The sequence below is a fragment of the Phycodurus eques genome, chromosome 20, assembly GCF_024500275.1.
Source record: "Phycodurus eques isolate BA_2022a chromosome 20, UOR_Pequ_1.1, whole genome shotgun sequence".
NCBI classification, from domain to species: Eukaryota; Metazoa; Chordata; class Actinopteri; order Syngnathiformes; family Syngnathidae; genus Phycodurus; species Phycodurus eques.
Window position 1 is genome coordinate 17,043,862 of NC_084544.1, and position 17,726 is coordinate 17,061,587.

The 17,726-nt window shown below is 44.6% G+C and overlaps 1 protein-coding gene across 2 annotated transcripts; it reads left to right on the plus strand.

The window, feature by feature from the left end:
• Nucleotides 1–1,842: 1,842 nt before the first annotated feature.
• On the plus strand, nt 1,843–11,289 carry LOC133395737 (oocyte zinc finger protein XlCOF6-like). Of its 2 annotated transcripts, XM_061664888.1 has the most exons (4): nt 1,843–2,094; nt 2,487–2,643; nt 6,501–8,282; nt 10,163–11,289. In XM_061664888.1, the coding sequence occupies exons 2-4, from the start codon at nt 2,517–2,519 to the stop codon at nt 10,492–10,494; spliced, it is 2,241 nt and encodes a 746-aa protein (XP_061520872.1). In that variant the 5' UTR covers nt 1,843–2,094; nt 2,487–2,516; the 3' UTR covers nt 10,495–11,289. The 2 variants fall into 2 exon arrangements, with proteins under 2 accessions (XP_061520872.1, XP_061520873.1); XM_061664889.1 differs by lacking the exons at nt 1,843–2,094; nt 2,487–2,643 and adding an exon at nt 5,688–5,751.
• Nucleotides 11,290–17,726: the final 6,437 nt, after the last annotated feature.

A 17,726-nucleotide genomic window follows, 5' to 3' on the forward strand; every position in this document is an offset into this window, starting at 1 on the left:
CCACCACCCAAGTCTGCCAATCCACAGACACTGTCCCCGATGTCCACGCGATGTTGCAGAGGCGTGTCAACCAGGACAGCCCCACAACATCCAGAGCCTTTAGGAACTCCAGGCGAATCTCATCCACCCCCGGGGCCCTGCCACCAAGGAGCTTTTTAACTACCTCGGTGACCTCAACCCCAGAGATAAGAGAGCCTGCCTCAGAGAACCTAGACTCTGCTTCCTCATGGGAAGGCGTGTCGGTGGAATTGAGGAGGTCTTCGAAGTATTCTCCCGACCGGCTCACAACGTCCCGAGTCGAGGTCAGCAGCGCCCCATCCCCACTATACACAGTGTTGGTGGTGCACTGCTTTCCTCTCCTGAGACGTCGGATGGTGGACCAGAATTTCCTCGAAGCCGTCCGGAAGTCTTTCTCCATGGCCTCACCGAACTCCTCCCATACCCGAGTGTTTGCTTCAGCGACCACCAGAGCTGCATTCCGCTTGGCCAGCCGGTACCCATCAGCTGCCTCAGGAGTCCCACAGGCCAAAAAGGCCCAATAGGACTCCTTCTTCAGCTTGACAGCATCCCTCACCGTTGGTGTCCACCGACGGGTTCGGGGATTTTCTTCCACGACAGGCACCGACCACCTTACGGCTTCCAGCACACCCTCCAAGGACTCCAAAAAGGGTGGGTATTCTGAACTGCTGTTTGGTGCACAGACACAAACAACAGTCAGGACCCGTCCCCCCCACCCGAAGGCGGAGGGAGGTTACCCTCTCGTCCACCGGGGTGAACCCCAACGTACAGGCGCCGAGCAGGGGGGCAATAAGTATACCCACACCTGCTTGGCGCTACTCACCGTGGGCAACTCCAGAGTGGAAGCGAGTCCAACCCCTCTCGAGAGGACTGGTACCAGAGCCCAAGCTGTGTGTGGAGGCGAGTCCGACTATATCTAGTCGGAACTTCTCGACCTCACACACCAGCTCGGGCTCCTTCCCTGCCAGAGAGGTGACATTCCACGTCCCTAGAGCCAGCTTCTGTAGCCGGGGATCGGATCGCCAAGGTCCCCGCCTTCGGCCACCACCCAGCTCACACTGCACCCGACCCCTATGGCCCCTCCCACAGGTGGTGAGCCCATGGGAAGGGGGACCCACGTTACCCTTTCGGGCTGTGCCCGGCCGGGCCCCATGGGTGCAGGCCCGGCCACCAGGCGCACGCCTTCGAGCCCCACCACCAGGCCTGGCTCCAGTGGGGGGCCCCGGTGACCCGCGTCCAGGCAAGGGAAAACGAAGTCCATTGTTTGTCGTCATCATTAGGGGTCTTTGAGCCGTGCTTTGTCTGGTCCCTCACCTAGGACCTGTTTGTCATGGGTGACCCATAAAGCCCCAGACAACTTAGCTCCTAGGATCACTGGGACACACAAAGCCCTCCACCACGACAAGGTGACGGCTCAAGGAGGGGAAGTTTTATTTTATTCTTCTTATTTTTTAATAGTCACCACCCCCCTTTCCAAGTTTACAATACATGACAACAACAACGCGTAGCCCTTCGGTGGACGTGTTGAGTGACTGTCAACCTCAGGGACGGAGCATTAACTGAATGAGGAAGCGCTTGAATGATTTTGTGTGAAAGAACTGAACGATTCGGTGAACGATGAACTGATTCGCATGATTCAGTACACTCAAAAGAACTGCCGTGCCCATCACTACACTTTCCGTGTTGTCTTTTCTGCCACCACGTGCTGAAACAAGGACCTGGCAGCCATCACGAGGCTCGAGTCGGTGCCCTGTCGCTTTAAATATTGCTGCCGTAAAGGATCATGGGTAATAGATCATCTTTTTCTTCTCGCTCTGCGGGAGGAGGCTCCATCGCGTTGCAGCAAATCTTCCTGAATTTGGGTCGAATGTTGTCAATCCTCGACGCGGGACGCCCCTGATCACGACTTTAGTGGACTAGAACCTCATTCGTACAATCTTCGTGTCCTCCGGTTGGAGTCGTCTCGTGCACGTTGAAGCTTCTCGGCCTAGTTTAGCTTAGTTTATCTTATTTTAGCTTGCTAACAAAGAAACACGTTTGTGATCAACACTTCGCTAAACAGAGATTAAGCGTGAGGTAAAGTCTTCTTCTTTCCGTCACCGACTAGTAAGAATATCTCATAAAAACACTTGAATGTGTTTCGAAAAAAAATTAACAAAAATCAAAAGCTTTGTTGGGCTGAGATACTGAAATAATATCCTGTCACAATTAATTTCTGCATCGTTATTATTTAAGTCCAGATTCTGAATCCTTTTGGAGAACAATGTCTATAATGTTGAACACTTTTTTTTCTGTCTCATGTTTCTTACAGTGCATAATTACACGTTCTACTGTTTTCGTGCTGTTGACTTTAGTGCTTTGCCATTTCAACTAACGTACTGTTTAACCCACAATGTCCAAATCTTAATCTTGATAGAATTGTTTCACATGGCCGATTTGCACTTACTTTTCTCATCCCTCCAACGTAGAGCGGAAAGTGTTGTGATCGTCGTGTGAAAATGTGTGCGAGAAGGACAGCAGAGTACGAGGATGAACTTTGTGGACCAAAAGAGGAGGAGGAGCCACGTCGTCAACTAGTGGACGCTGTGTTCAATCTGCAGGCTCGAACTGTGCTACGCAGAGCAGGTCGGTCCATTTTTTTCATGCATTCTAATTTTCTTGTGTTTATTTACGGGCCCCATTTGATGATGCATTTAACACAACATTATTAACATCCAACAATGTATACTATGTGGGTCTGTGGCAGGGGCAGAACTACGTGGTGGACAGGGGGCTGGCCACCCGGGCGGCCAACCCCCGAATCAAAAAGACAGTTAACGATTCTGTTAGCCTCCCCTAAGAGGAGTAAAGACGTCATCACGCACGTTACGCAGTTTGCACAACGTGCGGACCAGCTGACATCCATGGAATTCTTGGCCTGCAACTTCAACTCTTTCATGCTGTAATTAAACCTTTTTTAAAAAGCACTCAAATAAGTGAAATAAATGAGAATTAAAAGCTTTGCAATCTAAGTATTATAAAACCTTTGACAAAGAAAGGATGAGCAAATCGTATGCCCACTTTGAATAAGAGGAAGACGGTGTCAAATCCCTTGAGACATATTTGCTTTGCAGGAGTTCATAAAGCAGCCCTCTTTTTGCCTGATACAAATGCACGTTATATGATTTTTCTGGATTTTTTTTATCCCCCCCATTCTTCTCATAGGTGAGGTATACCTATGATTTAAAAAAAATTCCAGGCCTCTCATCTTTGTAAGTGGGAGACCTTGCACAATTGGTGGCTGACTAAATACTTTTTTGCCCCACTATAGGCTGGCACAACCACTGTCCTCCTCTATGCCATAAATGAGAAATAAATGACATGACAGTTTTCACATGGGATGATAAAATGAGTATCTATAATTAATTAAGGGTTAACTTCACTCTATTATTACATACGTATGTATACTGAATGCAAGGTATGAAATAATATACAATGTCTAAATTGTCTATTTCCCTTCCTGGAAGCTGTCACCTTATCGTGGTGGAGGGGTTTGTATGTCCCAATGATCCTAGGAGCTAAGTTGTCTGGGGCTTCACGCCCCTGGTAGGGTCACCCATGGCAAACAGGTCCTAGGTGAGGGACCAGACAAAGCACGGCTAAAAGACCCCCATGATGGAAAAATATGAATGGATCTAGGTTTCCCTTGCCTGGACGCAGGTCACCGGGGCCCCCCTCTGGAGCCAGGCCTGGAGGTGGGGCTCGAAGGCGAGCGCCTGGTGGCTGGGCCTGCACCCATGGGGCCCGACCCATGGGTGGTTACGGGTGGTTACAGGTGGTTACGTCATCAGTGCGAGGCAAGAAGGCAGAAGCGGAGTGTACATATTTGATTGAAGAGCGCATAATAAATGCAGATGGTGTGATGGTTTGCACCCATTGTTAAACAACATTGTTAAACAACATAGAAGAAGAACATAGAACATAGAAGAAGATGGCGACGACTTCGGAGAAGACAAATGCGAACAAAATAAGACAAAATGCTGAAAGTTTGGGAGCATTTCAGACCGATTAGAAAGGCGAACACCAGTGACGCAACACGTCTCTCAAGCAAGACGCACACAATGGGGTGGAAGAGCCAAGATGACCGTCGCACATATCAGTGAGTTTAACATGAATGCAATTTACTGAAGCCCTGCGGAGGGCTAAGGTTTATATTAATTATGACTACTGTCAAATTTGTGGACAGTTTATTACAGTGGTGACAAGAATGTAGAATGGAGTATGTGCGCGACTACAACGTGACGTCATTGCTTCACTGAAAATATTTCTTGAAATAGTTTTCTGAACAATGTGAATTGAAGAAATGTTAATTTTCTCCAAAAAAAAGAAAAACACATGGTTATTCATTTTTCAATGAAATTGCCTATTTTTTCTTGTGTATTCATAATTGCTCTTCACGAAGCAAAATTTTATCTGAATACCCAATTATTTAATAATTTTAGTAAGATACACGAATGCTAAACTATTTGATAGCGACAGTAGTTTCAGAGGTGTATGTGGACATCAATGGGAATGTGCTTATAAATTGTAATGAAGATCGGCTGGCATTTTTAGACATAAAGCGACGCAACACGTCATATGTGGCATAAAGTGGCGATATCGTCTTACCTCACGGAAGCAATTCAATGGTCGATTATGCTGCTACTACCACCACTACTACTACTACTACTACTACTACTACTACTACTACTACTACTACTACTACTACTACAGTAAATTGCTCGAGCAATGTTACTGCACTACGCAAATGTTTTTGCACGTCAGGTTAACAATCCTCCATCATCGCCCAGAATAGGGATACACCTCGAAACTTATTATACAAATGTTTTTTTGCTGTCGAGGCTGCTGCAGCAAGTACAATTACCCAGAATTTTAATTTTTTTATGTTTTATTTTTTTGTCCTGTTAGGCTGTTAGGTCAAGCAGAATGGAAGATCTGTATCCCTTTTATGCCGGAACAGTTTTACTGTGTCACAGCAGAGTTTTTAAGCTTCTGGTGCGGTTTCTTAGTAATATAATTTAAGTTTATTGAGAATCAGTCGATCAAGTCGAACAGAACACAGTTTCTAGAGTGGAGCGAGAAACAAAGACAAAAGACAAAGCACTAATTGTAAACGGGATGAAAGAAGTAAGTCATTACATTATCGACAACAATGAAACATTAAATATGAGTATTGCATGGGGCTGTTGTGCTACACCATGTGAGCGAAGGACAGGACAAGGACAGGAGAAGAAGCATGCAGGACCAGGGTCGTGAACCCGGCGGTACAACTGAAGTGTGGTGCCATTAATTATGTAAATTATAAAAGTCTACAGGACGAGAGTATAAGTGAGGGGATACACAAGCGATTTGCATATTCATTAGTTATTTGTCACAATAAGTGCGTGGCCCCACACCCAATAAAAGAGTCCTAGGGGTGTTTGCCTGCGGATACATGAAAGTCAATTGACACCGTTTTACATGCACAAAGACTGACAGAAGTGTCCTCTAATTGCTGTGCCCGCACCGCGGAGGCTGAGGACCCCACCCAATCAATCGAGGGGGACGGAGCAGACGTGTCCAGTCCTGGGTGGATTGGACACGTCCCACACCGAGGGACCCAGGGCTGTCCGCCGGCGCCACCGAGCCCCCCTGACAATTGGCCACCCAGTGGGGGCCGCAGGGACGCAATGCCACCCCCATCACCACCACCAGGTCAGTGAGCCGGGGGGAGGGCTGCCAGGTACTGCTACCTAACAGCCAAGTCCCCCCCAGCCACGACCCACCACCCCCCAGAGATGGGTGTATGTGGAGCATTAAAACGTGGGGCGGGTGTGTGATGCATTTAAATCCAGGGGGGCAGGCTGGGCGGAGGGGCAGGGCACACAGACTGGGAAACAGCACAGACGTGCTGAAACCCGGTCCGAAACCCTCAAATATAAACAAAGCAAACTGTACAATGTGATCTAGTTACAGAAATTACAAAATATGACATTCCATAAAAGCACATGTTGAATAAAGTGTTCATACGCCAAAAACAGGTGCAGCAATCATGTAGCGTATCGCTCACAAACTTTGTAAACGGCGATGTTGGGATGAATGAAAGAAAAGGAATGAAAAATTATTTTGAACTGCATATTTGTGTATTTACTTCGCTGCTTTTGAAATTATGTTTACAAGAGCCCACTGTTACATAAAAAAACCTATGTAGAAGCATTTGCAAATGCCAAACGGTGAGTATGAAGGGGTCCACTATTACCTTTATTCATACTGAGTGTATGAACTTTATTATTTTACACTTTCCAGATTTTATTGTTGGTGTTGACCTGCCTAATTTTACTTCCAATAAATAAAACTCATCTGGCATTCACATTAACCTTAAATCTAAATCTAAACCATCATACATTAGTCACATGAGAAAAGATTTACCAAACCATGTGTTTTTGTCTTCTTGTGTCTTGCAGACATCACTGAAGGTCTTCGTACTGAGCGGCAGGAGACAGAGCCCCCTCACATTAAAGAGGAAGTGCAGGACAAAGCGGTCCACCACATCAAAGAGGAAGAGCCCATTTCGATTAAAAACGAGGAGGAAGAACCGCACCCCCACATCAAACAGGAAGACGAGGAGAAGGATATCACAAAGTTTCCATCGACTGGTGTCCCTTTAAAGAGTGAAGAAGAAAGTCAAAGTGAGGAGAGCAGAGGGGCAGAGCCTCCAAACAGCAGCTCAAGTCATCACATGACAACAGAAGGTGATGGAGACCACTGTGGAGGATTACAAGCAGACTGCTTCTTAGCTCCACTATCGGATAGTCACGATATGACGTCAGACTCTCTTCGCACTGATGATGATGATGATAATGGTGATAAACAGTCTGAAAGTGATACGATATGTCACACTGACAACAAACGATGGAAATGTTCTCAGTGTGGGAAAATATTTGCTCAAAAGAGGATTTTGAATCGACACGTGAGAACACACACTGGAGAGAAACCTTTTTCTTGCTTAGTTTGTGGTAAAAGATTCTCTGAAAGGGGAAATTTAAAAATGCACACAAGAACCCACACTGGTGAGAAACCTTTTTCCTGCTCAGATTGTGGTAAAAGTTTCTCTGAAAGGGGAAGTTTAAAAAAACACGCAAGAACCCACACTGGTGAGAAACCTTTTTCCTGCACAGATTGTGGTCAACGATTCTCTGTAAAGGGAGGTTTAAAAAAACACACAAGAACCCACACTGGTGAGAAACCTTTTACCTGCTCAGATTGTGGTCAAAGATTCTCTGTCAAGGGAGGTTTAAAAATACACGCAAGAATCCACACTGGTGAGAAACCTTTTTCCTGCTCAGTTTGTGGTAAAAGATTCACTCAGAAGGGAAATTTAAAAATACACACAAGAACCCACACTGGCGAGAAACCTTTTTCCTGCTCAGATTGTGGTCAAAGATTCTCTGAAAAGGGAAGTTTAAAAAAACACACAAGAACCCACACTGGTGAGAAACCTTTTTCCTGCACAGTTTGTGGTCAAAGATTCACTGAGAAGGAACACTTGACAAGACACACAAGAACCCACACCGGTGAGAAACCTTTTTCCTGCTCAGATTGTGGCCAAAGATTCTATAAGAAGGAACACTTGGAAAGACACACAAGAACACACACTGGTGAGAAACCTTTTTCCTGCTCAGATTGTGGTCAAAGATTTTCTGAAAAGGGAACTTTACAAAAACACAGAAGAACCCACACTGGAGAGAAACCCTTTTCCTGCTCAGTTTGTGGTAAAAGATTCACTCAGAAGACAGATTTAAAAAAACACACAAGAACCCACACTGGAGAGAAACCTTTTTCCTGCTCAGTTTGTGGTCTAAGATTCTCTGTGAAGGGAACCTTAAAAATACACACAAGAACACACACTGGTGAGAAGCCCTTTTCCTGCTCAGATTGTGGTAAAAGATTTTCTGAAAGGGGAAGTTTAAGAAAACACGCAAGAACCCACACTGGTGAGAAACCTTTTTCCTGCTCAGATTGTGGTCAACGATTCTCTGTAATGGGAAGTTTAAAAAAACACACAAGAACCCACATTGGTGAGAAACCTTTTTCCTGCTCATTTTGTGGTAAAAGATTCACTCAGAAGACAGATTTAAAAAAACACACAAGAAGCCACACTGGTGAGAAACCTTTTGCCTGCCCAGGTTGTGGTCAAAGATTCACTCGGAAGGAACACTTGACAAGACACACAAGAACCCACGCTGGTGAGAAACCTTTTTCCTCCTCAGGTTGTGGTAAAAGATTCTCTAAGTATCAGGTTAAGACAAGTATGCTGGTGAAAACAGCAATGATCAAGAAGCTTTTAATTCAAATGTAAATGTTTAAAAAAAACATTTACATTTGTCAGTAACACAGTTATTACAATGTAGATTTTCTACTGACTTAGAAAATCTACATTGTTGTATTCTGGGCACCAGCTTTTATTGTATCCATCTTCTTCTTGTCCATATATTTTCTAAAAGTCTCCCGCGGAAAATGTTGACAATTAGCACTGGTGCCCAAATACTTTAAACGGACTCGTTAATGGTGAGAACATGGGCACTTATTCCATAGTCCTGGACTCATAAATGATGTTTGCAGAAAAAAAGGCCTCCAAAATAGACTCTGTCGTAGTTTTAGAATCGTTTACCTTTTTTGTCCTGTTCGGCTGTTAGGCTGGTAAACATCATATCTAATGTTTCATTGTTGTAGCTATGTTTACTATTCTCATCCTGTTTACAATTAGTGCTTTGTCTTTTGTGTTCGTTTCTCTCTCACATTTAGAAACTTTGATCTGTTCGACTGATGGATTGTGATTCTCAATAAACATCAATTATAATTCTAAGGCAGCACGGTGCCCGACTGGTTAGAGCGTCAGCCTCACAGTTCTGAGGACCAGGGTTCAATCCCCGGCCCCGACTGTGTGGAGTTTGCATGTTCTCCCCGTGCCTGCGTGGGTTTTCTCCGGGCACTCCGGTTTCCTCCCACATCCCCAAAACATGCATGAATTGGAGACTCTAAATTGCCCGTAGGCATGACTGTGAGTGCGAATGGTTGTATGTTTCTATGTGCCCTGCGATTGGCTGGCAACCAGTTCAGGGTGTACCCCGCCTCCTGCCCGATGACAGCTGGGATAGGCTCCAGTACGCCCGCGACCCTAGTGAGGAGAAGCGGCTCAGAAAATGGATGGATGGATGATTTTTTTTGTTCTGGAATGTGGAGTGCAATCCTGAAATTCAAAATACAAGAGTTTTTGTGTACCCAAAGACCAAAAGCATTAAGTTCGTGCGCATTCCCATACAGCATGAAAATAGGTGTCTGGGGTATTTTTTTGTAATCGTTTACCGATGAAATATTTGATTTTGGCCCGCCCACATTTTGGCCATCTCAGCCTGTCACAGCCTGACACATCACGAGCAGGAGCCGATTACATTTCCTCATTGAACTTCGGTTTTCCATGGTGTAATTTGCCCCCATATTTAAAGTCTGGATGTATTTTTTGGGACACTGAGTGAAATTCGTGACAATGAATTTGAAAAATCGACCATTGAAATCCCTCCTTGAGGAAAGATGACAGCCACGTCATCCCACATGAAGTAATTCTTGCAGATTAATTTCCTTATACGTCAGCCCAATTTTGAATTGATTGCACCACAAATGTATAGTAAATCTGTGTATATATGTTTGTATATATCACAAAGGTGTTTCTGTAGGCGGCATTTTTTTGACAGACATGGACTTTGGCTGGCTGTCATAATGTCAGATGACCCGTGATGAGGGTCTCCCGGCCAAACGCTCGTCGCTTTAATGTTCCGAAACTGCAGCTGATCTGATTTGATCTCATCTGATCCATAAAATCTAAAAAATTGCACTGATTGCTGTAATATTTTCGGAGACACCGTGACACTACTCTGGTGCATATTTATGAGCTCAGATCAGCTGACTCGGAATAAGACAAATATTATTTTTACTACTGAAAGTTTTGCACGTGATACACTTGTTCAAATTAACATTAAATATAAATATAAACCATAATACACAACATTAAAGTCACATGATAAAATATTTTCCAAACCATGTGTGTTTGTCTTCTTATGTCTTGCAGACATCACTGAAGATCTTCATACTGAGCGGCAGGAGCCAGAGCCCCCTCAAATTAAAGAGGAAGTGCAGGACAAAGCGGTCCACCACATCAAAGAGGAAGAGGAGGAAGAAGCGTGTCCCTACATCGAAGAGCAAGACAAGGAGGAGGATATAACCAAGTATCCATCGACTGATGTCCCTTTGAAGAGTGAAGATGAAGGTCAAAGAGAGGAGAGCAGAGGGGCGGAGTCTCCAAGCAGCAGCTCAAGTCAGCACATGTCAACAGAAGGTGATGGAGCCCACTGTGAAGGATCACAAGCAGACGGCCTCTTAGCACCACTATCAGATAGTTAAGACATGACGTCGCAATCGACTCAAACTGATGATGATGATGGACGGTGAAGTTGATATGACATTTCAGACTGACAAGAAACAATGGAAATGTTCTCAGTGTGGGAAAACATTTGCTTATAAGAGCATTTTGAAAGAACATGTGAAAACACACACTGGTGAGAAACCTTTTTCCTGCTCACATTGTGGTCAAAGATTATCTGAAAAGGGAAACTTAAAAAAACATACAAGAACCCACACTGGTGAGAAACCTTATTCCTGCACTGTTTGTGGTCAAAGAGTCTCTGTGAAGGAAAGCTTAAAATTACACACAAGAACACACGCTTGTGAGAAACCCTTTTCCTGCTCCGTTTGTGGTCAAAGAGTCACTCGGAAGGGAAACTTAACAACACACAAGAACCCACACTGGTGAGAAACCCTTTTCCTGCACAGTTTGTGGTCAAACATTCTCTTATAAGTATCAGGCTAAGACACACAAGTGTGCTGGTGAGAGTCGCAGTGATCAAAAGCTTTTAATGCAAATTTAAATGTTTAAAAAAGTTATTACTATGTTACAGACTGACAAAAAAATACATTCTTGTTGTATCATCTTCTTGTCCATATGTTTTCTCAAAGAAAAAAAATTAAAAATTGAAAATTAGCACTGTTTACCTTAGTTTGTATCACTTTAATGATGACATCCTATTAAATTTGCCATTTTGCTGTATTTTTTAATTTCCTGAAAAGTTGTCATTTTGAAGGTGAGGGGATTCTACCCAACAGCTACGCAATATAAAATATGACTAATTACTGCCACTTTATAGTGTAGTACATTCGTTTTCCCACACCACCTATTCTAAGCAAAGCAAAGCAAATCAAATTTTTTTATTTCGTGCTTTTCATACACAAGGTAACTCAATGTGCTTTACATGATTAAAAACAAAGAAAAAACAGCTTATAAACATTTAAAACAAAGAGAAATACAATTAAAACAGCACACAGTGCAAGAAATATTATTTAAAAGTGGAAATGCTCTAAAAAGCATGGGGGAAAAAAAAAAAAGTTTTAACCTGGACTTAAAAACATGCACACTTGGGGCTGACGTCACTTCTGTTGGCAACTGACTGGATTTTCGCGACCATAAGGCGCACCGTACTAAAAGGCGCAGTCTAACTTACAGGGTCTATTTCTGTATCTAACACGTACATAAGGCGCACCGTATTATTGGGTGGAGGCATGGTAAAGAAAATTTAAGACTTTTAAGTGCGCCTTATGGTCGTGAAAATACAGTATTTCATTGGTGTGCAGCATAATAGCTAAATGCTGCTTCACAATGTTCGCTTTGGACTCTGTACTCCACTATTTGACCTGAGTCTGTCGATCTCAGAGCCCTACTTGGTTTAGCATTTCATTCATGTATTCAGGACGTAAACCGTTTAGTGATTTATAGACCAGTAGCCATCCATCCATCCATCCATCCATTTTCTACCGCTTATCCGAGGTTGGGTCGCGGGAGAAAGTAGCTTCAGCAGGGACGACCAGACTTCCCTCTCCCCAGCCACTTCATCCAGCTCTTTCGGGGGGATCCCGAGGCGTTCCCAGGCCAGCCGAAGGATGCAGTCTCTCCAGCGTATCCTGGGTCGTCCCCGGGGTCTCCTCCCGGTGGGACGTGCCCGGAACACCTCACCAGGGAGGCATCCGGGAGGCATCCGAATCAGATGCCCCAGCCACCTCATCTGGCTCCTCTCAATGTGGAGGAGCAGTGGCTCTACTCTGAGATCCTCCCGGATGACTGAGCTTCACACCCTATCTCAAAGGGAGAGCCCGGACACCCTGTGGAGGAAACTCATTTCTGCTGCTTGGTGAGGGTAGGAACGAAGATCGACCGGTAAATCGAGAGCTTCGCCTTTCGGCTTAGCTCCTTCTTTACCACACCGGATCGATACAAAGTCTGCATCACTGCAGACGCTGCACCGATCCGCCTGTCGATATCCCGTTCCATTCTTCCCTCACTCGTGAACAAGACCCCAAGATACTTGAACTCCTCCACTTGGGGCAGGATCTCATCCACGACCTGAAGAAGCCACGCCACCCTTTTCCGACTGAGCACCATGGTCTCAGATTTGGAGGTGCTGATTCTCATCCCAGCCACTTCACACTCAGCTGCGAACTGCTCCAGTGAGAGTTGGAGGTCACGGCTTGATGAAGCCAATAGAAACACATCATCTGCCAAAATCAGAGATACAATACTGAGGCCACCAAACCGGACCCCCTCTACGCCTTGGCTGCACCTAGAAATTCTGTGCATAAAAGTTATAAACAGAATCGGTGACAAAGGGCAGCCTTGGAGGTGTCCAACCCTCACTGGACACGAGTCCGACTTACTGCCGGATATGCGACCCTCCTCTCCAGCACCCCTGAATAGACCTTACCAGGGAGGCTGAGGAGTGTGATCCCCCTGTAGTTGGAACACATCCTCTGGTCCCCCTTCATAAAAAGGGGGACCACCACCCCAGTCTGCCAATCCAGAGGCACTGTCCCCGTTGTACATGTGATGTTGCAGAGGCGTGTCAACCAGGACAGCCCCACAACATCCATAGCCTTTAGGAACTCCGGGTGAATCTCATCCACCCCCGGGGCCTCAAACCCAGAGATAGGAGAGCCCGCCTCAGAGAACCCACACTCTGCTTCCTCATGGGAAGTCGTCTTGGGGGAATTGAGGAGGTCTTCGAAGTATTCTCCCCACCGACTCACAATGTCCCGAGTCGAGGTCAGCAGCGCCCCATCCCCACTATACACAGTGTTGATGGTGCACTGCTTCCCCCTCCTGAGACGCCGGATGGTGGACAAGAATTTCCTCGAAGTCTTTCTCCATGGCCTCACCGAACTCCGCCCATACCCGAGTTTTTGCTGCAGCGACCACCAAAGCTGCATTCCGCTTGGCCAGCCGGTACCCATCAGCTGCCTCAGGAGTCCCACCGGCCAAAATAGCCCGATAGCACTCCTTCTTCAGCTCGACGGCACCCCTCATCGTTGGTGTCCAACCAACGGGTTCGGGGATTGCCGCCACGACAGGCACCGACCACCTTACGGCCACAGCACCGGTCGGCCGCCTCAGCATTGGATGCACGGAACATGGTCCACTCGGACTCGATTTCCCCCGCCTCCCCCGGAACGTGAGCAAAGTTCTGTCGGAGGTGGGAGTTGAAACTCCTTCTGACAGGGGAATCTGCCAGACGTTCCCAGCAGACCCTCACAACTCCCCACCAGGTGGTGATCAGTTGACAGCTCCGACCCTCTCTTCACCCGAGTGTCCAAGACATGCGGCCGCAAGTCCGATGGCATGACCACAAAGTCGATCATCGAACTGCGACCATGGGTGTCCTGGTGCCAATTGCACGTGTGGACACCCTTATGCTTGAACAATCTCCCATACACCCTTATGCTTGAACATCCACAAACTATGACAATGAATTTGTTTCTCGGCCAATGAATTGCAATCTTATTCTCTAAATGTTGCAATGTAGAAACTCAGCACACAGAAGAGGTAAATTAAAGTTTATTAACAATGTTTAGAACACAATGTACACAGAAACACAACTGCAACAACTTTCCAATAATCAGAGTAACCCACTGTTGGATCTATCTCACCCAACACCTATAAAAATGCACAAAAGGAATGAAGACGCTGGTTTCTTTTGCTCATGAGGAGGGCGTATGGGAGATTGTTCAGATTACAGCCTCTCATCACGCTCTAAACAATCTCTCCTGTCGCTCCTGTATTTATTTGAAATCGGGAGGTTTCTGATTTACAAGACATAACACACTAAGAGGAGGGTTTCAAGGTGAAGACATGAGACCAACACCTGCCACGTCCTTGGTCAAGACGCCCTTCTCTCTGATGATTCCTGCTGAGTCATCTTCTTGAAGGCGAGACATCTTCTGTCATGGTCTGTGTTTTGGTTTGGGTTGTGTTTAGTTTTGTTCCATGTTTTCCTGTGTTCCATGTTTTTCGTGTGCTCATTAAGTTGTTGTGTCCACCTGTTCTCGTCTACTTTGTGTCGACCAATCAGCTCTCTCCAGCCACTCATGTCTTGTCCAGGTGTTCCTCGTTGTCTCGTCTATCTGTTTGTATTTAGTTCCCTGGTTTCTTTCAGTTCTTGTCGGTTCATTGTCGTTGTCACATGTCTTTGCCATGTCATAGTCGTCAGTTGTCTTTATCATTGTGGTATGTCATTGTCAGGTGTCATTCTCCCTTTCTATTCCACGTCTTACTCACAGGTCATAGTTTGTTTCCAGTTTTAGATATTCGAGTGTTTTTTTGTTACTTTGATTTGATTGGTATCTGCTGTGGGACTTTGTTCAGTTTTCCCCTTTTGAAGATTAAATATTATTTTGAGACTCCCGCACTCCTGCCTTGCCTCTATGCTTCCCTGCAATTGGGTCCACCATGTTCTTGCCTTGCGTTACTCGCCCTCGCCCTAACCACGTACGTGACATCTTCCTTTCTCAAAATCGTCCATAATACTAATGCAAGCTTAGCAAATAAATGATAACTTCTACAATTTATTTAACATTTCCCTCCTGTTTATCATGTATTTGCACAAATTCTCATATCATTTTACAGACACTTCATTTCGATTTTTAACTGTAAAATCATTTTTATGAAACAAATACATTTGCACTCAGAGTAAACTTGTCATACATGAATGTTGTAGTTTAAACATCGGAATCACCTGGATCAGGAAACAAATCAGGTAAAACAACATTATCATCATCATCGTCATCGTCATCATTAACGACATCCAATAAAGGATACATCCGCTCCATACGGTTCCTCCGTGGGGGTTAATTACTCTGGTGATTAACCTACTGATTAAAGCCCGAATGCATGGGATACAACAACATCCACACAATGTCAGAATGGCTGCAAAAACAGCAATTGATATCAATATTGGTGAAATTAGGGTTTTGTATTTACCAAAAACGTCCATCTAGCTGTGCCACAAGGAGTTGTCCACAGCAGAGTGTTGATTGAGGGTCCGTAGACCATCGATGGCTCTGGTCAAGCTGCCATCTGAAGCAGTATTGTTTGTTCTCCAAACATACCGCAAACACCTCCCTCTCTTGCGAGGAACATGTCGACAGCTATGCGGTTTTGGAACGTCCTTGAGCTTCCAACCAACACTGAGTCCAATTTCCTAATCTCTGTACATTGAAGTGGATATAGTTTATCCCATCAACATTTTTATTAATCGTACACCACCAGCATATGCGGTACTCAAATCCTCCTGCAACTTGGTCAGCTAATTTGTATTGATTAGGAACCCCACGAGGAACACCTATGGCGTCGATGTATGTTTTATGTTGGATCATTTTGCCCCTGCCAGGATAAATCTCTTTTTTGTCTATGTTCTAGATTTGACAACAACATTGGTGCTTTTTCCATTAAATCTTCAACAGGCATAGGGTATACAGTGGTCCTAATTTCTTGCCTTTACAAATCATGTTTATACAAGTAATATTACTCGGTGCTACTAAAGTAGAAAACATTGGTTTGTGTTTGTCTGCTTTTGTTACGGGATATATAGGATCCCATGATTTACACCTCTCAGTTGGTATCATTCAGGGTGGGACGTCCCATATACCACATAAACAAAACCAACACCATAGTAGCCAAAGTTGCTACGTAACAACGTATCGAATCTCATAACCAACGCGGGTGTGCCTTTCTGCTGAGTTCTCACGAAAAGGGTTGGTGTCTTTTTTTTCACTGACCAGCAAGCGTTTTCAGAATCTACACATCTGCTCCCGCTCCGTTATCAGACTTTTGCTCACCTTCCCTATTTGAGTACTCAGCTGAAATTACTCTTTTACAGTGTGTTAAATGAACCCACGTGTTTCTTTCTTCTATTTTTTTAGGGCTGTAAAGTGTCGATGTATCTGTGCCACCATCCCTCCGGTTGAGACGTGACACACCATGGCTCAGTATAGCAGCCCATTTGAATCGTTTTTTTTTTTTCTTCCCTTCTGTGCTAGTGTAAATTTCATTTTGTAGTTTTGCACTTTGTTTTTCCCAATAATTGCGTTCTTGTTGTGGAATACGCATATTGGCTATCAGTATAGATTCTAACGTCTTTATTTATCATTAGTTTGCATGCCTCGGTTAATGCTACTAATTCAGCAGCTTGGGCAGAGTAATGTGACGGTAGTGACTCAGTTTTTAGCACAATAGTATCAGTTACCACCGCGTATCCTGTTTTTATCTTCCCTAGTTCATCTTTTTTCGAAGAACCATCTACATATAGAACCTGTCCGTCACTTAACGGTTGATCTTTCAAATCACCTCTACATTTAGCAGTTTGTTCAGCCAATTCCTGACAATCATGCTGCATGCCTTCATCAGGTAAGAGTATTAGTGTGGCTGGATTTAAGGTTGTGCATCGCTCAACAGTCAAATGTGGTTGTGACAGCAAGATGGCCATGCAAGATAAATGTCTTGCAGGTGATAAAAACGCCATATTCGTTTGCAACAGGAGAGCTGTATGTGGGAATTGCTCTCCTCTGCCATCGAGGCTGCCACAACTGCTCTGACACAATGCGGTAATGCACACGTCACGCTGTCCAATTTAGTCGAAAAATAAGCTATTGGTCTTAGCTTATCACCGTATTGTTGTGTAAGTACGGAGGTCATGTAATAGCTTTTACAATCTACCATTTGAATGAATGTTTTATCATTCAATTTGGAAGGCCCAGCGCAGTACTAGACACCAAATGTTGTTTAATGTCACAGAAGGCCTTTTCTGCCTCTGTATTCCATTGAACAGGTGATGTCATTTTAAGGTTGGCTTCATACATTAATTTTGACAATGGTGCAACAGTTTCTGCATAGTTTGGAATCCATGCTTTACAATAATTTGTCAGACCTAAAAATGATTATTATATGTTTCTTCGTCTGTGGTTGAGGATTTTTTAAGACGATAGCTTTCTTGTCTTCTAATATAGTCCTTCCTCCTACACTTAAATTATGGCCTAGATATTTGACTTGCCTTTTACACAATTGTAATTTATTTTTGTTAACTTTATGTCCCTCTTCTTCTAGAAGATGCAGTAAGGCCAATGAATCTTTGATGCATGTCTCTCCATCTGGAGATGCCAGGAGAACATCATCTACACATAATAAAATTTGGCTGCCTCCTGGGGGAGGGAATTTAGACATGCGTGTTGTCATTACGTGTGAATAAATGGTTGGACTT